We start from the raw sequence: 20,329 nt of genomic DNA, 5'->3' as shown, positions 1-20,329 counted from the left end.
CCTCCCTATCCCAAACTCCTATCCCAAACCCCTAGTCCTAGCCCCAGTTCGCGCGGAGAAAAGCGAGCGCTCGGTTGCCCTCTTTGGGCACCCGAGGCGACTGCTTGGATAATGCCGCTTCCGCCTCTGCGCACGCCTTCAGCGAGCAGAGGGGGGGCAAGGGGGGCTGCCGAGGATTACAGCGGATCAAAACGGGGCCAAGCCGGGCTGGGGGCCAGCGGAGGCGGGGGCGAGCGCGCGGCAGCAGCGCGGACGTTGCAGGCCGCGGCTCGCCATCTCTGTGCCCTTGTCGCGGAGGCGCACGGCGCGCTACTCCATCCCTCCTGGCTCCCCATTCTGGATGCGCCTGGCTGGGGGGGGGTGCGTCGCGGGGGGAGCCGCTCCCGTGGGGGGGTTAAGGAGGGATGAGCAGCGGCGATTCCTAGGCTGCCGCGTGGGAGCGCTCGCTTTTGGAGAGGAGGACCGGCTGGAAAGGTGGGAACCCCGGGCGCGCGTTTGGCGCATCCGAAAGGAAGTTGCTTGGTGGGGGCGGGGGCGTTGGGGCATGTGAACCCAAAGCGGGGGGAACGGCTCTCGCCGGGGGGGGGCACGACGAGGAGGGATGAGCACCGGCGGCGGTTCCTAGGGTGCCGCGCTTGGGCGCGCCCGCTTTGGAGAGGACCAGCCGCCGGCCAGGTGGGAACGGGCGCGCGTTTTGGCGCAGTCGGACGCCGCAGGATCCGAAAGGAGAGAATTCGGAGTGGGTGGGGGGGGCATGTGGACGCAAACCGGCGGCCCCCCTCGGTCTTCCCAAGCCCTTTCCCACGGGTGCAAGGATCTCTCTGCCCCCCCCCCAAGTCCTAGGCTGGATGGCCGTGCTGTGGGAGCAGTTCTTGGAGGGGCCAATAGCATCTTCGCCGGAGTCTGTGCGCGTGTCAGGGCGTTCCGACGGGTGCGGCGGCCGCGTCCTGCGCGACGAACCAGGCGATCCGACGGGGGTGAGGGAGCCGCGTGGGACGCGGCGCAAAATCCCCTCCCCCGGGGAGACTCGGTTCTAGGCAGATCACACACGTGAGGACGGGACACGTGGCTCTTTTGCAGGCAGGCTCAAGGTGGACGGCAGGGCGTTTCAATCCGCGCGTGCTGAATTATTTTTATTCATGAACTTAATAATGCAAGCCCATTGGCATTGGGCGATAGCAAAAGCTCCTTTAGAAACACCATTTACAAAGACTGCTACGTGAAAGAATAATAGATGACTTATGACGCAAACGATTCATAATAATAAATGTCTTTATTGATATAGAATTAAGTGTTTTAAAGTTTACAATGCCATTGTAGTTAATACAAGGCAGTTTCCTATTTGGAATAATAATAATAATAATAATAATAATAATAATAATAATAATAATAATAATAATAATTGTTTGTTTATACCCCGCCCATCTGGCTGGGTTTCCCCAGTCACTCTGGGCAGTTTCCAACAAAACACCAAAATACAATAGAATCGTAGAGTTGGAAGAGACCACAAGGGCCATCCAGTCCAACCCTCTACCGAGCAGGAAACACCATCAAAGCATTATTGACATATGCCTGTCATAGAATCATAGAGTTGGAAGAGACCCCAAGGGCCATCCAGTCCAACCCCCTGCCGAGCAGGAAACACCATCAAAGCATTCTTGACATATGCCTGTCAAACCTCTGCTTAAAGACCTCCAAAGAAGGAGTCTCCGCCACACACCTTGGTAGCAAATTCCACTCTCAAACAGCTCTTACTGTCAGGAAGTTATTCCTAATGTTTAGGTAGAATCTTCTTTCTTGTAGTTTGAATCCATTGCTCTGTGTCCGCTTCTCTGGAGCAGCAGAAAACAACCTTTCTCCCTCCTCTATATGACATCCTTTCATATATTTGAACATGGCTGAATTATGGTGCTGGAGAAGACTCTTGAGAGTCCCATGGACTGCAAGAAGATCAAACCTATCCATTCTTAAGGAAATCAGCCCTGAGTGCTCCCTGGAAGGACAGATCGTGAAGCTGAGGCTCCAATACTTTGGCCACCTCATGAGAAGAGAAGAATCCTTGGAAAAGACCCTGATGTTGGGAAAGATGGAGGGCACTAGGAGAAGGGGACGACAGAGGACAAGATGGTTGGACAGTGTTCTCGAAGCTACGAACATGAGTTTGACCAAACTGCGGGAGGTAGTGCAAGACAGGAGTGCCTGGCGTGCTATGGTCCATGGGGTCATGAAGAGTCAGACACGACTAAACGACTAAACAACAAAAATCATATCACCCCTTAACCTTCTCTTCTCCAGGCTAAACATACCCAGCTCCCTAAGCTGTTCCTCATAAGGCATCATTTCCAGGCCTTTGACCATTTTCATTGCCCTCTTCTGGACACGTTCCAGCTTGTCAGTCTCCTTCTTGAACTGTGGTGCCCAGAACTGGACACAGTACTCGAGGTGAGGTCTGACCAGAGCAGAATACAGTGGTACTATTACTTCCCTAAATCTAGATGCTATACTCCTATTGATGCAGCCCAGAATTGCATTGGCTTTTTGAGCTGCTGCATCACACTGCTGACTCATGTCAAGTCTGTGGTCTACCAAGACTCCTAGATCCTTTTCACATGTACTGCTCTCAAGCCAGGTGTCACCCATCCTGTATTTGTGCCTTTCATTTTTTTTTGCCCAAGTGTAATACCTTACATTTCTCCTTGTTCAAATTCATCTTGTTTGCTTTGGCCCAGTTGTCTAATCTGTTAAGGTCATTTTGAAGTGTGATCCTGTCCTCTTAGGTATTAGCCACCGCTCCCAATTTGGTGTCGTCTGCAAACATGCTCAGGATGCCCTCAAGCCCATCATCCAAGTCATTAATAAAGATGTTGAATCAGACTGGGCCCAAGACAGAACCCTGTGGCACCCCACTAGTCACTACTCTCCAGGATGAGGAGGAGCCATATATGAGCACCCTTTGGGTTCGGTCAGTAAGCCAGTTACAAATCCACTGAATGGTAGCATTGTCTAGCCCGCATTTTACCAGCTTCTTTACTAGAATATCATGGGGCACCTTGTCAAAGGCCTTGCTGACATCAAGATAGGCTACATCCACAGCATTCCCTTCATCTACCAGGCTTGTAATTCTGTCAAAAAATGAGATCAGATTAGTCTGACATGACTTATTTTTCAGAAACCCATGCTGACTTTTAGTGATCACAGCGTTCCTTTCTAGGTGCTCACAGACCATTTGCTTAATGATCTGCTCTAGAATCTTTCTATTGATGGCGCATTGATCTGCTCTAGAATCTTTCTATTGATGTCAGGCTGACTGGGCGGTAATTGTTTGGGTCCTCTCTTTTCCCCTTTCTGAAAATAGGGACAACATTTGCCCTCCTCCAGTCTGCTGGAACTTCGCCTGTTCTCCAGGAATTTTCTAATATTATTGCCAGTGGTTCTGAAATCACCTCTGCCAGTTCTTTTAATACTCTTGGATGTAGTTCATCTGGCCCTGGAGACTTGAGTACATCTAAACTAGCCAAGTATTCTTGTACTACCTCCTTACTCATTCTGGGCTGTGTTTCCCCTGCTGAATCATCTGCTCCATATTCTTCAGGTCGGGCATTGTTTTCTTTTTTGGAGAAGACTGAGGCAGAGAAGGCATTGAGGAGTTCAGCCCTTTCTCTGTCCCCTGTTTGCATTTCACCATCTTCTCCTCTAAGTGGCCCCACTGTTTCCTTGTTCTTCCTTTTGCTATGGACATACCCATAAAAGCCCTTTTTGTTGCTTTTAACCTCTCTGGCGAGCCTGAGTTCATTCTGTGCTTTAGCTTTTCTGACTTTGTCTCTACACGTGCTGGCTATATGTTTGAATTCCTCTCTGGTGATTTCCCCCCTTTTCCATTTTTTGTACATATCCCTTTTAAATCTTAACTCAGTTAAAAGTTCTTTAGATAGCCACCCTGGCTTCTTTAGGCACCTTCCATGTTTCCGTCTCATTGGTATTGCCTGAAGTTGTGCTTTTAATATCTCTCTTTTAACAAACTCCCAACCATCATGAACTCCCTTCCCTTTTAGTATTTCTGTCCATGGGATCTCACCCAGCGTTTCCCTAAGTTTTCTGAAGTCGGCTTTCTTAAAGTCTAGGAGTTGAGTCTTAGTATGCTTGGTTGCTCCTTTCCGTTGAACAATAAACTCCAGAAGAGCATGATCACTCCCACCCAATGATCCTGCCACTTCTACTCCACTTACCAGGTCATCACTATTGGTTAGGACCAGATCTAAAATGGCTGATCCTCTTGTTGCTTCTCCCACTTTCTGGACAATGAAATTGTCTGCAAGGCCAGTGAGGAATCTGTTCGACCTTATGCTCTTGGCTGAGTTTGACATCCAACAAATATCAGGATAGTTGAAATCCCCCATTACTACTATCTCACCTCCTTTTGAATGCCTGGTCATCTGTTCCAGGAAGGCATCATCTGTGTCCTCAGTTTGGCTTGGGGGTCTATAGTAAACTCCCACAATGAGATCACTGTTATTTTTCTCTCCCTTTATTTTGACCCAGATACTCTCAACTTGGCTTTGAAGTTTTAAATCCTGGATCTCTTCACAGGTATACACATCCCTGACATATAACGCTACTCCTCCTCCTCTCCTGTTTGGTCTATTTCTCTGAAATAGATTGTATCCCTCTATTTCTATATTCCAATCATGAGACTCATCCCACCAGGTTTCAGTAATGCCTATTATGTCATATTTAGTTTGCTGTACCAAGAGCTCAAGTTCATCTTGTTTATTTTCCATGCTCTGTGCATTAGTATACAGACATTGAAGATCATTTATCATTCCCCCATATCTCTTATTTAAGGATATTTTCTTCTCACCACTAGGTCGGCGTGCTTTTTGCTCTTAGCCACCCCTCCCAATTTGGTGTCATCTGCAAACTTGCTCAGGATGCCCTCGAGCCCATCATCCAAGTCATTGATAAAGATGTTGTACAAGCAGTAAATTTAATTTGGTGGTTCCACAGATTTTGCCATTGATCAAGATTGATATTGTGTCCCAGGTCCACAGCCCATTTTTATCATACATTCTTTTGTTGCCTCGTCTTTTGTGTTCCAGTCTAGCAGGAGGTCATACATCTTGTTCAACAACTTTTCTTCGCCTTCCACTAACTTCGTTTGGAATTTTGATTTTCTGTTCTCAAAGCCGTAATTCTTTCTATCTCGTTTAAACAGGTCATTTCTCTGATGATACTGCAACCTCGGCTGGTTCTTTTTCAGGCGGATAGGAGATGGCCTTGGCGGACCCCGGGAGTGGCAGCCCCAAGCCCGGCTCAGCCTTCCCAGAGATCGTGGAGCTGAACGTCGGTGGTCAAGTCTACCTGACTCGCCATAGCACCCTGCTGAGCGTCCCCGACTCGTTGCTCTGGGAGATGTTCGCCCCCAACGGCAGCCAGCCCTTGGCCCGGGACAGCAAGAACCGCGTCTTCGTCGACCGAGACGGTTTCCTCTTCCGCTACATCCTTGACTACATGAGAGACCGCTGCCTCGTGCTGCCAGAAAACTTCCCGGAGAGAGGCCGGCTGCGGCGCGAAGCTGAGTTCTTCCAACTCCCGGAGCTGGCCCGGACGTTGGCGCCCGAAGCCGGCCAGCAGGACTCGGACGAGGAGGGCCAAAGTGACTCCGAGGATCTTTCCCCCGGGCCCGACGCCCCGGGAATCTCACCCGGCGGACAAAGCACACGGATATCCGGTTTCATCACGATCGCCTGCCGGGGCTCGTATGCCCTGGGCCGAGACGGCCAGGCAGATGCCAAATTCCGCCGGGTGGCGAGGATCACGGTCTGCGGCAAGACGGCATTGGCCCGGGAGGTCTTTGGCGAGGCGCTGAATGAGAGCCGGGACCCCGACCGAGCGCCGGGGCGCTACACGTCCCGCTACTACCTCAAGTTCACCTTCCTGGAGAAAGCCTTTGACCAGCTAGCCGGCGCTGGGTTTCAGATGGTGGCCAGCAACTCAACAGGGACCTGTGCCGTCGAGCCGGCGGACTGCAAGATCTGGACCTCGTATGCCGAATACGTCTTCTACCGTGAGTGACGCTCGGGCTGAGCCAAACCCAAACACACCCCGTAGAGTGTAGACAAACCAACAAACCCTCTGGCCTCTCCTCGCTCGCTTCCTGAACCGAACCCTCTCTGGATCCTTCAGAGTAGCACCAACCCTCCTCCCTGGCTTTCTCCGAATTGCGGACTTGGATGTGTGTGTGGGGTGTGTGTGTGTGTGTAACGATGTATCCGTTTCGCCAAGGGGAATTCCCTCAGATTGCCAAACCGAGACGCCGTCGGGAATAGAGGATCCAAATGGCGGTGTCGATCTGAAAGATGGTTGCAACAGGACTCGCCCCCCCCCAAATGAAGGGATGCCCCCTCTTTTATCAGTTCTCCCTTTCTCTTCTGAGGAAGCACCATGCACCCAGCACAGATACATCATGCAGATGTCATGTAAGGGGGGGAAATGACGGAGTGAGAGACTCCTCAGTGGCCCAGCTCCCCAGGGCGCTAATCCCCCCTCGGGTCCATGCGGTCAGTCAAAGGAGGAATTCCCGGCCCGGTAATTTGTGTGGGAATGTTAGGGATGTGGATTAGGATATATTATTAGACCCTATCCAAGCTTGTGTTAGCGAGCTTCCAATATCAGCAGAGCGACATTCCCCTTTTGTGCGCAGCAAAGCGTGAGCATTAGGTTTGTTAGAACCTCTGCAACAATATTATACTTCCTGGCAAATTCCCTTTGTCCCTCTTAAAAGAAACACACGACACAATAGCATTAAAATAAGATAGAGTTTACTCACATGACATCCTGAGTTAACAGCATAATCTCTCTCTCTCTTTTTAATAATAATATTTATTTATTTTTCCTTCACCAAACCTATACATTTTTTTACATATACATTGTTTTTTTTCCACTTTCCATACAATATCTCCAACCCTCCTTTCTCAACAAAAAGGAGAAAGGGAAAAGAAAAGAAAATTATATAACTACATCAAACACACACACACACACACACAAACAAGACAAAAAACAAAACAAAAAAACAAAAAAGAAAAAACTACGTATGCAAATACATAAAATAAAAAGAAATATTTTATCTTTGGACTTCCTGTTAACTCCATCAGCATACTTTTTTTCCTTTTATCGTCGAATGTATGTACAATCAATGCTGTCTCTATATTTACATATCGTTTCACACTCATGTTGCTTTAAACATCCCAATTTCTACAAATCCAGACAATTTTCTTCCCTTTTTACTCAAACGCTATCATAAAATTTTAGTTCTCGCTGTATTTTTTAATGTATTTCTTGTACCTATCCCATTTTTTAAACAAATTCTTCTTTAACCTTTCCTCTCAAACTATTTGTTAACTGTGCCATTTCGGCAAATTCCTGAAGTTTATTTTGCCACTCTGTAATTTTGGGGGCTTCTCTTTCTTTCCATCCTTTGGCAATAACAATACGAGCCGCTGCTAAAGAATATAGAAGGATTTCTCTTGATTGTGTGGGAATATCTTTTTGAAAGGTGATACTTAATAAAAAAAATATCTGGTCTTTATGGAATATTCATTCCCAAGATTTTTTGGATCTCGTCATGAATTTTATCCCAGGATTTCTTAATATTTTCACACGTCCACCACATATGAAATAGGTTTCCATCGTTTCCCCCACACCTCCAGCAAATATTTGCGATGTTCTTATACATTTTAGATAATCTGGAAGGTGTGAGGTACCACCTAGAATCATAGAATCCTAGAGTTAGAAGAGAGCACAAGGGCCATCCTGTCCAACCCCCTGACAAGCAGGAAACACCATCAAAGCATTCTTGACATATGGCTGTCAAGCCTCTGCTTAAAGACCTCCAAAGAAGGAGACTCCACCACACTCCTTGGCAGCAAATTCCACTGCCGAACAGCTCTTACTGTCAGGAAGTTCTTCCTAATGTTGAGGTGGAATCTTCTTTCTTGTGGTTTGAATCCATTGCTCCGTGTCCGCTTCTCTGGAGCAGCGGAGCACCTGTGGTTCATCTTTAACATGTTTTCTCTTATGTTACAACTCGAAGTAAATTTCATATTGATTTTCCACAAATTTTCCCACTCCGAGCATGTAATCGGATAAGCAGAGTCCTGTGCCCATTTGATCATAGAAACTGTAACCGTTTCATCAATCCCTTCATAATCCAATAGCAATTTATACGTTTTAGAAATGAGTTTTGTTTTACGGTTCTACAGCTCTTTTTTCAAATCTGAGTTAACAGCATAATCTCAGAAAGGCAGGCTTACGTAGAAAAGTTACAAAGATGTACATCTGGAGTCTACTTAGCAGGGGTGTAGCCAGGATCAAAATCGGGGGGGGGGAGGGGAGGGGCCAAGGCATGGGGGGAGGGGCCACAGTGGGGCAAGGAAATCTATGGTCGTTCGGGGGCGAGGGGGCGCCAGGATCGGCCCGAAATCGGGCTACTCAGACCCGCTCCTCCCCCTCCGAGATCGGCAGGGGCGAGTGGGCGCCAGGGTATCTTTTTTTCTCGTGAGAAGGCGCAACTATCTAATTCTTTTTTTAAAATAAATTTTATTATTTAAAAGCACAAAGAGTGAAAACATGTACATACAAAAGAGTACAAAGATTGAAAGAAAAAGAAAAAGAAATTATAAGAAAAAAGAAAAAAAAGGGGGGGGGAAACATACCTCCAGTCAGCCTGACATCAATACCAGGAAAGATTTTAGAGCATATCATTAAGCAAACGGTCTGTGAGCACCTAGAAAGGAACGCTGTGATCACTAAAAGTCAGCATGGGTTTCTGAAAAATAAGTCATGTCAGACTAATCTGATCTCATTTTTTGACAGAATTACAAGCCTGGTAGATGAAGGGAACGCTGTGGATGTAGCCTATCTTGATTTCAGCAAGGCCTTTGACAAGGTGCCCCATGATATTATTGTAAAGAAGCTGGTAAAATGCGGGCTAGACAATGCTACAATTCAGTGGATTTGTAACTGGCTTACTGACCGAACCCAAAGGGTGCTCATATATGGCTCCTCCTCATCCTGGAGAGTAGTGACTAGTGGGGTGCCACAGGGTTCTGTCTTGGGCCCAGTCTTATTCAACATCTTTATCAATGACTTGGATGATGGGCTTGAGGGCATCCTGAGCAAGTGTGCAGATGACACCAAATTAGGAGGGGTGGCTAATACCCCAGAGGACAGGATCACACTTCAAAATGACCTTAACAGATTAGACAACTGGTCCAAAGCAAACAAGATGAATTTTAACAAGGAGAAATGTAAAGTACTACACTTGGGCAAATAAATAAATAAACAAATAAAAAATGAAAGGCACAAATACAGGATGGGTGACACCTGGCTTGAGAGCAGTACATGTGAAAAGGATCTAGGAGTCTTGGTAGACCACAAACTTGACATGAGTCAGCAGTGTGATGCAGCAGCTCAAAAAGCCAATGCAATTCTGGGCTGCATCAATAGGAGTATAGCGTCTAGATCAAGGGAAGTAATAGTACCACTGTATTCTGCTCTGGTCAGACCTCACCTGGAGTACTGTGTCCAGTTCTGGGCACCACAGTTCAAGAAGGATACTGACAAGCTGGAACATGTCCAGAGGAGGGCAACCAAAATGGTCAAAGGCCTGGAAACAATGCCTTATGAGGAACGGCTTAGGGAGCTGGGTATGTTTAGCCTGGAGACGAGAAGGTTAAGGGGTGATATGATAGCTATGTTCAAATATATGAAAGGATGTCATATAGAGGAGGGTGAAAGATTGTTTTCTGCTGCTCCAGAGAAGCGGGCACGGAGCAATGGATTCAAACTACAAGAAGGAAGATTCCACTTCAACATTAGGAAGAACTTCCTGACAGTAAGAGCTGTTTGACAGTGGAATTTGCTGCTAAGAAGTGTGGTGGAGTCTCCTTCTTTGGAGGTCTTTAAGCAGAGGCTTGACAGGCATATGTCAAGAATGCTTTGATGGTGTTTCCTGCTTGGCAGGGGGTTGGACTGGATGGCCCTTGTGGTCTCTTCCAACTCTATGATTCTATGACATCACTAGCACACCGCAAATGGGGACGGGTAGACAGCGGTCACACAGGTTCAAAACCAGGCGCCTTTCCTGACACCCCTTATGTCCAAAGTCCATTTAAGGGGCCTAATCCCCTGTTTCGGGGGACAGCCCCGGGGTTTACAAGTCCAACCCAAGACAAGATCAGTCCTGGGTAGGGACTTGGTACAATGGCATAAGACACATCGTACAGCAACATATCGCTACAATAATCCATGAGATATTTTTTATCCATGCCCCATTTTCTAATACAGTGGAACCTCGGTTTATGAACACAATTGGTTCCGGAAGTCTGTTCATAAACTGAAGCGTTCATAAACTGAAGCGAACTTTCCCATTGAAAGTAATGGAAAGTGAATTAATCCGTTCCAGATGGTCCGCGGAGTAACCGTTCATAAACTGAAGTGAACTTTCCCATTGAAAGTAATGGAAAGTTGATTAATTCGTCCCAGACGGGTCCGCAGAGTACTCAACCTGAAGCGTACTTAACCCGAAGCATGGGTGTAATTGGTTCCGGAAGTCTGTTCATAAACTGAAGCGCTCATAAACTGAAGCGAACTTTCCCATTGAAAGTAATGGAAAGTGAATTAATCCGTTCCAGATGGGTCTGCGGCCGAAAATTCATAAACCGAGGTGTTCATAAACCGAGGTTCCACTGTAAAGGTTTGATCAGGGCGGTTATTCCATTTCTCTGTTAACTTTGCCTATTATTATTATTATTATTATTAAAGATTATTGCTTCTAGCACATCTCATAGACATTATTCCGATTGAGGTTGAATCCTGACAAGGCAGAAGTACTGTTTGTGGGGGACAGGAGGCGGGCAGGTGTGGAGGACTCCCTGGTCCTGAATGGGGTAACTGTGCCCCTGAAGGACCAGGTGCGCAGCCTGGGAGTCATTCTGGACTCACAGCTGTCCATGGAGGCGCAGGTCAATTCTGTGTCCAGGGCAGCTCTATCTGGGACGCAGGATGAGACCCTACCTGCCCGCAGACTATCTCGCCAGAGTGGTGCATGCTCTAGTTATCTCCCGCTTGGACTACTGCAATGCGCTCTACATGGGGCTACCCTTGAAGGTGACCCAGAAACTACACCTAATCCAGAATGCGGAAGTTAGACTGGGGACTGGGAGCCGCCGCCGAGACCACATAACACCGGTCCTGAGAGATCTACACTGGTTCCCAGTACGTTTCCGAGCACAATTCAAAGTGTTGGTGCTGACCTTGAAAGCCCTAAACGGCCTCGGCCCAGTATACCTGAAGGAGCGTCTCCACCCCCATCGTTCTGCCCGGACACTGTGGTCCAGTGCCAAGGGCCTTCTGGCGGTTCCCTCGTTGTGAGAAGCCAAGTTGCAGGGAACCAGGCAGAGGGCCTTCTCGGTGGTGGCGCCCGCCCTGTGGAACGCCCTTCCATCAGATGTCAAAGAGATAAACAGCTTCCAGATTTTCAGAAGACATCTGAAAGCAGCCCTGTTTAGGGAGGCTTTTCATCTTTATAGATTATTTCATTTCATTTTTATTTTGGAAGCCACCCAGAGTGGCTGGGGAAACCCAGCCAAATGGGCAGGGTATAAATAAGTTATTATTATTATTATTAAGATTATAAAGATTATTGCTTTGTTGTAGCACATATCATAGACAAGTATTATTGTCGCTGTTATTACTAATTAATTTCCATACCGCCCAATACCTGAAGGTCTCAGGGCGGTTCACATAAAATACCAAATACATAAAATCAAAACGAAACCAACAACCCACTTGGGCAAAAAAAAATGAAAGGCACAAATACAGGATGGGAGACACCTGGCTTGAGAACAGTACATGTGAAAAGGATCTAGGAGTCTTGGTAGACCACAAACTTGACATGAGTCAACAGTGTGATGCAGCAGCTCAAAAAGCCAATGCAATTCTGGGCTGCATCAATAGGAGTATAGCATCTAGATTTAGGGAAGTAATAGTACCACTGTATTCTGCTCTGGTCAGACCTCACCTGGAGTACTGTGTCCAGTTCTGGGCACCACAGTTCAAGAATGATACTGACAAGCTGGAATGTGTCCAGAGGAGGGCAACCAAAATGGTCAAAGGCCTGGAAACGATGCCTTATGAGGAACGGCTTAGGGAGCTGGGTATGTTTAGCCTGGAGAAGAGAAGGTTAAGGGGTGATATGATAGCCATGTTCAAATATATGAAAGGATGCCATACAGAGGAGGGTGAAAGGTTGTTTTCTGCTGCTCAAGCGGACATGGAGCAATGGATTCAAATTACAAGAAAGAAGATTCCACCTCAACATTAGGAAGAACTTCCTGACAGTAAGAGCTGTTTGGAAGTGGGATTTGCTGCCAAGGAGTGTGGTGGAGTGAGTCTCCTTCTTTGGAGGTCTTTAAGCAGAGGCTTGACAGGCATATGTCAAGAATGCTTTGATGGTGTTTCCTGCTTGGCAGGGGGTTGGACTGCATGCCCCTTGTGGTCTCGTCCAACTCTATGATTCTATGATTCTAACCCTATTAAAAGAAGAGCCAGCATTTTTAAAAAGGGTATAGGATGTGTACCCTTCCTATGGATATATACCCTTCCTATATCCATCCTATGTATATAGGACAGGCATCCCCAAACCTTGGCCCTCCAGATGTTTTGGACTACAATTCCCATCATCCCTGACCACTGGTCCTGTTAGCTAGGGATCATGGGAGTTGTCGGCCAAAACATCTGGAGGGCCGCAGTTTGGGGATGCCTGATATAGGATGTATAGCACCTATTATAAGCTTGACACGGTTTCATTGATTTGATTTTTTTAAAATAATAATATTCAGTTTTCCATTTCCTCCTGGGGATTCCGGGACCAGACATACCAAAAAAATGCAAAAAGGAATATTATTGTATGTGGCGGAAGCAGCAAGAATATTGATTGCAACAAATTGGAAGGGAGAGAAAATCCCAACAAAATTGAGAGTGGGGAAAGTAAGTGATTGGAGTTTGCAAAAAAACAGAAAAACTTGGGAGATAATGCTGAGATTTATTCAAAAATGGGATGTGTACAGAAAATACTTAGAGGATTATTGCAGGAAGATGACATTAGCGAAGCGTTTGAACAACTCCTGTGTTTGGACATACAAATAGAAGCGTATATAACATTGGCAAAGATTATTAAAAGAAAAATAGAGATAATTTTGGTTGCCTCTTTGTCACGGCAGATTTTTTGCTGTGTTTTTTTTAAATTCGATCAAGCAATCTGAAAAAAAGTGGGAAAAGAAAAGAGAGAATAATAGTTTATCAGATCAGGAAATACATGGTGGGGGTGGCAGGAGGTCATAAGAATTTTAGCAAGAAAATGTTTTCTGCTGCTCCAGAGAAGCGGACACGGAGCAATGGATTCAAACTACAAGAAAGAAGATTCCACCTAAACATTAGAAAGAACTTCCTGACAGTAAGAGCTGTTCGACAGTGGAATTTGCTGCCAAGGAGTGTGGTGGAGTCTCCTTCTTTGGAGGTATTTAAGCAGTGGCTTGACAGGCATATGTCAAGAATGCTTGGATGGTGTTTCCTGCTTGGCAGGGGGTTGGACTGGATGGCCCTTGGGGTCTCTTCCAACTCTATGATTCTATGATTCTACTTACCTGGGAAATGGGGATGTTCTCCTGAAGCCTTTGGGTAATCCTGACCACAAGCTGGAGGACCTGGAGCAGGGGTCCCCAAACTAAGGCCCGGGGGCCGGATGCGGCCCAATTGCCTTTTCAATCCGTCCCGCGGACGGTCCAGGAATCAGCATGTTTTTACATGAGTAGAATGTGTCCTTTTAATTAAAATGCATCTCTGGGTTGTTTGTGGGGCATAGGAATTTGTTCATATTTTTTTCCAAATATAGTCCGGCACCACACAAGGTCTGAGGGACAGTGGACTGGCCCCCTGCAGAAAAAGTTTGGTGACCCCTGACCTGGAGGGAGGGAGGGAGGGAAATTAATCAGCAAATGGCAGCTTTAGAGAAAGAGATCTATCTCATATATAAACATGGCAATCTCCCATTTCAGTTCCAGCCGGCTGCTATTATTTAAATAAAGTCTGGATAGGGATTGTAGAAATTCCCCCGTCGCTGTATCGAAATACAGTGGTATCTCATTCTCTTAGTATTAAATGCTTTTTTTGGAAAGAATAATGATAACAACAACAACAACAACAGCAAAATTTTATTATTATTTCTACCCCTCTGGGGAAGTTAAAGAAAACCCCAAACGATGAATATTTGCTCAATCTGTTCTTAGAATCATAAAATCATAGAATCCTAGAGTTGGAAGAGACCACAAGGGCCATCCAGTCCAACCCCCTGCCAAGCAGGAAACACCACCAAAGCATTATTGACAGATGGCTGTCAAGCATCTGCTTAAAGACCTCCAAAGAAGGAGACTCCACCACATTCCTTGGCAGCAAATTCCACTGCCGAACAGCTCTTACTGTCAGGAAGTTCTTCCTAATGGTGAGGTGGAATCTTCTTTCTTGAAGTTTGAATCCATTGCTCCGTGTCCGCTTCTCTGGAGCAGCAGAAAACAATCTTTCTCCCTCCTCCATATGACATCCTTTCATATATTTGAACATGGCTATCTTATCCCCCCTTAACCTTCTCTTCTCCATGCTAAACATACCCAGCTCCCTAAGCCGTTCCTCATAAGGCATCGTTTCCAGGCCTTTGACCATTTTGGTTGCCCTCTTCTGGACACGTTCCAGCTTGTCAGTATCCTTCTTGAACTGTGGTGCCCAGAACTGGACAGGACGAGTTCCACTCGTCTGGAGATCAGCAGCTTCCCAAAGAGACCAACATACAAAGACAGGAGAAATCATCAGGGGGTTTGGGCTGGGTGTTCATCAGTATGCGGACGATACCCAGCTCTACCTCTCTTTCAAATCAGAACCAGTGAAGGCGGTGAAGGTCCTGTGTGAGTGCCTGGAGGCGGTTGGAGAATGGATGGCGGCTAACAGATTGAGGTTTAATCCGGACAAGACAGAAGTACTGTTTTGGGGGGACAGGAGGCGGGCAGGTGTGGAGGACTCCCTGGTCCTGAATGGGGTAACTGTGCCCCTGAAGGACCAGGTGCGCAGCCTGGGAGTCATTTTGGACTCACAGCTGTCCATGGAGGCGCAGGTTAATTCTGTGTCCAGGGCAGCTGTCTATCAGCTCCATCTGGTACGCAGGCTGAGACCCTACCTGCCCATGGACTGTCTCGCCAGAGTGGTGCATGCTCTAGTTATGTCCCGCTTGGACTACTGCAATGCGCTCTACATGGGGCTACCTTTGAATCCAGAGTGCGGCAGCTAGACTGGTGACTGGGAGTGGCCGCCGAGACCACATAACACCGGTCCTGAAAGATCTACATTGGCTCCCAGTACGTTTCCGAGCACAATTCAAAGTGTTGGTGCTGACCTTGAAAGCCCTAAACGGCCTTGGTCCAGTATACCTGAAGGAGTGTCTCCACCCCCATCGTTCTGCCCGGACACTGAGGTCCAGTGCCAAGGGCCTTCTGGCGGTTCCCTCGTTGCGAGAAGCCAAGTTACAGGGAACCAGGCAGAGGGCCTTCTCGGTGGTGGCGCCCGCCCTGTGGAACGCCCTCCCATCAGATGTCAAAGAGAAAAACGGCTACCAGATTTTTAGAAGACATCTGAAGGCAGCCCTGTTTAGGGAGGCTTTTAATGTTTAATAGATTACTTTATTTCATTTTTCTGTTGTAAGCCGCCCAGATTGGCGGGGTATAAATAAATTGTTGTTGTTGTTGTTGTTGTTGTTGTTGTTGTTGTTGTTGTTGTTGTTGTTGTTGTTGTTGTCTCTTTCTCTTTCTCTTTCTCTCGCTCAAATCTTTATGAAATGTGCAAGCCAGGGTCCTTCTTCCTTCCTTCCTTCCTTCCTTCCTTCCTTCCTTCCTTCCTTCCTTCCTTCCTTCCTTCCTTCCTTCCTTCCTCCCTCCCTCCCTCCCTCCCTCCCTCCCTCTCTCTCCCTCTCTCTCTCTCTCTCTCTCTCTCTCTCTCTCTCTCTCTCTCTCTCTCTTAGAACCCTCAGACTGACTTCCTTCCCTCCACGGGTTCTTACCATATCCCCCAATTAACTGCATCTCTGCATTTTCCAAACAGTTATACAAATCACATGTAGAAATCAATGTTGACATAACAAGCCACCTTCACATTTCCTGCCAGTGGTTTTAAATGTGTACAGTGATCTTTTCAATCAAGGAAAAATCTGGTTTCAAAGAGACGGAGAGCTGGGTCGCGGGTCATCCCAGCTTCCCGTAATCCTATTAGCTGGAGAGAAGGGACTGAGCTATAACAGGAAGGGGGGGGGGGAAACCCTCTCTTGGCAGCCCCGCCGACAGCTTGAGATTTTAAATCTTTGAATCAGTCGCTCACATTGGGACAGCTCTCAATGTGATTGTTGGTTATATGTACTTTCAGCAACTGCGAAATAAAGTCGTGGAGGGAGATGCTCGTCTTAGTCATAGAATCATAGAATCCTAGAGTTGGAAGAGACCACAAGGGCCATCCAGTCCAACCCCCTGCCAAGCAGGAAACACCATCAAAGCATTCTTGACATATGCCTGTCAAGCCTCTGCTTAAAGACCTCCAAAGAAGGAGACTCCACCACACTCCTTGGCAGCAAATTCCACTGTCGAACAGCTCTTACTGTCAGGAAGTTCTTCCTAATGTTGAGGTGGAATCTTCTTTCTTGTAGTTTGAATCCATTGCTCCGTGTCCACTTCTCTGGAGCAGCAGAAAACAATCTTTCTCCCTCCTCCATATGACATCATTTCATATATTTGAACATGGCTATCATATCACCCTTAACCTTCTCTTCTCCAGGATAAACATACCCAGCTCCCTCCCTAAGCCGTTCCTCATAAGGCATCGTTTCCAGGCCTTTGACCATTTTCATTGCCCTCTTCTGGACACGTTCCAGCTTGTCAGTATCCTTCTTGAACTGTGGTGCCCAGAACTGGACACAGTACTCCAGTTGAGGTCTGACCAGAGCAGAAAACAATGGTACTATTACTTCCCTAACTCTAGATGCTATACTCCTATTGATGCAGCCCAGAATTGCATTGGCTTTTTGAGCTGCTGCATCACACTGCTGACTCACGTCAAGTTTGTGGTCTACCAGGACTCCTAGATCCTTTTCACATGTACTGCTCTCAAGCCAGGTGTCACCCATCCTGTATTTGTGCCTTTCATTTTTTTGCCCAAGTGTAGTATCTTACATTTCTCCTTGTTAAAATTCATCTTGTTTGCTTTGGCCCAGTTGTCTAATCTGTTAAGGTCATTTTGAAGTGTGATCCTGTCCTCTTAGGTATTAGCCACCATTCCCAATTTGGTATCGTCTGCAAACTTGCTCAGGATCCCCTCAAGCCCATCATCCAAGTCATTGATAAAGATGTTGAATCAGACTGGGCCCAAGACAGAACCCTGTGGTGTGGCACCCCACTAGTCACTACTCTCCAGGATGCGGAGGAGCCATTGATGAGCACCCTTTGGGTTCGGTCAGTAAGCCAGTTACTAATCCACTGAATAGTAGCATTGTCTAGCCCGCATTTTACCAGCTTATTTACAAGAATATCATGGGGCACCTTGTCAAAGGCCTTGCTGAAATCAAGATAGGCTACATCCACAGCGTTCCCTTCATCTACCAGGCTTGTAATTCTGTCAAAAAATGAGATCAGATTAGTCTGACATGACTTATTTTTCAGAAACCCATGCTGACTTTTAGTGATCACAGCGTTCCTTTCTAGGTGCGTTCCTTTCTAGAGTGTTGCTTTCTAGAGTCCTCTCTCTCTCTTTCTGTAGTAGTAGTAGTAGTAATAACAATATTTTTTTTTTATTTATACCGCGCCCTAGGAAGCCTCTGTCTCGGCGTGGCACCTCCTGCGGCCCCGGCGAGAACGGAGAAGGACATCCGGAAAAGCCTTGCCTCCTCCTCCGAGCCCATTTTGGACCTCTGCACCGATGCGGCAGCCGTGCCTCCAGGTGAGATAGAAAAATCACCCTTTTAGAGCTCACCTTGGTAGAAATAAACGCCATAGACAGACAAAAGATTCACGTGAGGAAATCACATGGCAGGAAGCTGATTGCAGGCGCGTTTGAATCTATGAAGTTCAAGGCTTCCGGCAAAGGCCCTCCTCAACGAATAAAGACGTGCCAGTTTGGGGCATAAGGTACAATAAGAAACCGAGCCCCCGATCAGAAACCAGGGGGGGTCCCGGAAGGCAGGCTGGAGGCTGGAGGTTACAAAGAAGTAGGAGGAGTGGCTTGACCCCATATTCATCATTATTTCCTGCTTGGCATAGAAATTATTTCCTATTTCTATGATTAGGAAGAACTTCCTGACAGTAAGAGCTGTTCGGCAGTGGAATTTGCTGCCAAGGAGTGTGGTGGAGTCTCCTTCTTTGGAGGTCTTTAAGCAGAGGCTTGACAGGCATATGTCAAGAATGCTTTGATGGTGTTTCCTGCTTGGCAGGGGGTTGGACTGGATAGCCCTTGTGGTCTCCTCCAACTCTACGATTCTATGATTCTATGATTATTTACTCATCTCTCCCTCCTCTCCTCCTCCTCCTCCTCCTCCTCCTCCTCCTCCTCCTCCTCCTCGTCTTTCTTCTGCTTCTTCCTCCTCCTCCTCTCCTCCAGCATCGGCCGTCCCCACCAGCACTACGTCAACCACCCCGCCAGCTGCCGTAGAGCGCCCCCCAACCACCACCGTTGAAAGATTCCCCACGCTCCCAGCCGGGGCCACCACCGAGCCAGCCCCGCCAGACCCACTCCAGAGCTCCGAGGAAGCCGCCCAGGAGAGACCTTTCTCTTCCGCCGACTTCTTCCCTGAACCAGATCCGGCTTTGCCCCTTCCTCCGGATCAAGGCCCCCTCCCGGAAACCGGGTGGTCTTGGGGGTCCTTGCCGTGGCCAGAGGCCCCCGAGGAGTGCATCCCGCCCCGGCCCACCACCTTGGACTTCTCCAAGCCCCTCCAGAAGCTGGAGGAGGCAAAGCAGGTGGGCGTTGAGGAGAACGGGCTGGAGCGTGGCGAGGAGAGGAAGGCCCTCCAGTCGGAGCTGGGCAAGTGCATCGAGGACTTTCGGAGAATCCAGGTGCCCGCCTCGTTCCCCGACAAGAAACGGGCGTGGCAAAGCGAGCTGCTCCAAAAATACCAGCTCTGAGGGTCTCTCGTGGAACCTTCCAACAGAAGCGATCCTCAGTGGACTGTGCTATAAAAGAAAGGAGACAGTCTTGTAGATGAAAAATAAAATAAAAATCAATTCCCCCACCCCGACCTGCAGTGGTGATAGTCCTTGTTAGGATAGGGGGGGGGTTGATCCATTTCCGCAGTCACACCATCAAGAGCTGAACCGGGTTCCGCACAGTCGCAAAAACAAAGGAAATGAAAAAGCGGAAAACTGAAGTCCGTTTGACGTCCGACATGTTCGGAAGCTGAGGCGCCCTGGAAAAAAACCCCCGACGGCAACATTGGACATTCGGCTTCCCAAAAAGATCCGGAAACCGGAACACTTCATTCCGGGTTTTCGGCGTTTGGGAACCAGGGCGTTTGGGTACCAAGGTGTTTGGGTACCAAGGCATTTGGGTACCAAGATTTTTGAGAAGCAGGGCGTTTGGGTACCAATGCATTTGGGAATCAGGGCGTTTGGGTACCAGGGCGTTTGGGTACCAGGGCATTTGGGTACCAGGGTGTTTGGGAACCAAGGCATTTTGGTACCAAGGAATTTCGGTACCAAGTTTTTTGAGAACCAGGGTGTTTTGGTAGCAAGGCGTGTGTGAACCAATGCATTTCGGAACCAAAGCATTTGGGTAACAAGGCATTTGGGAACCAGGGCATTTGGGAACAAGGCGTTTCGGAACCAATGCATTTCGGAACACGGGTGTTTGGGTACCAAGGCATTTGGGAACCAAGGCATTTGGGAAACATTGTATTTGGGAACCAGGGCATTTGGGTATCATGGCATTTGGGAGCTGGGGTGTTTGGGAATCAGAGCATTTGGTTACCAAGGTGTTTGAGAACCAGGGCATTTGGGTATCAAGGCATTTGGGAACTGGGGCATTTGGGAATCAGAGCATTTGGTTACCAAGGCGTTTGAGAACCAGGGCATTTGGGTAGCAAGGCGTTTGTGAACCAATGTATTTGGGAACCAGGGCCATTTGGGAATCAGGGCGTTTGGGTACCAAAGCATTTGTGAACCAATGCATTTGTGAACCAGAGAGTTTGGGAACC

The 20,329-nt window shown here is 47.5% G+C and overlaps 2 protein-coding genes across 2 annotated transcripts; both read left to right on the top strand.

The window, feature by feature from the left end:
* The first annotated feature begins 373 nt into the window (after nucleotides 1–373).
* LOC118078657 (BTB/POZ domain-containing protein KCTD16-like) lies at nucleotides 374–7,042 on the top strand. Its single transcript, XM_060270224.1, has 2 exons — nucleotides 374–474; nucleotides 5,213–7,042. Exon 2 carries the CDS (start codon nucleotides 5,269–5,271, stop codon nucleotides 6,070–6,072), a length of 804 nt encoding a protein of 267 aa, XP_060126207.1. The 5' UTR covers nucleotides 374–474; nucleotides 5,213–5,268; the 3' UTR covers nucleotides 6,073–7,042.
* Nucleotides 7,043–10,091: 3,049 nt separating this feature from the next.
* On the top strand, nucleotides 10,092–19,262 carry LOC132591543 (uncharacterized). The gene is made up of 3 exons (XM_060270585.1): nucleotides 10,092–10,101; nucleotides 17,953–18,081; nucleotides 18,739–19,262. The coding sequence occupies exons 1-3, from the start codon at nucleotides 10,092–10,094 to the stop codon at nucleotides 19,260–19,262; spliced, it is 663 nt and encodes a 220-aa protein (XP_060126568.1).
* The last annotated feature ends 1,067 nt before the right edge of the window (nucleotides 19,263–20,329 follow it).

This window comes from Zootoca vivipara, chromosome Z (assembly GCF_963506605.1).
Source record: "Zootoca vivipara chromosome Z, rZooViv1.1, whole genome shotgun sequence".
NCBI classification, from domain to species: domain Eukaryota; kingdom Metazoa; phylum Chordata; class Lepidosauria; order Squamata; family Lacertidae; genus Zootoca; species Zootoca vivipara.
This window is presented reverse-complemented; position numbering and strand designations above follow the sequence as displayed.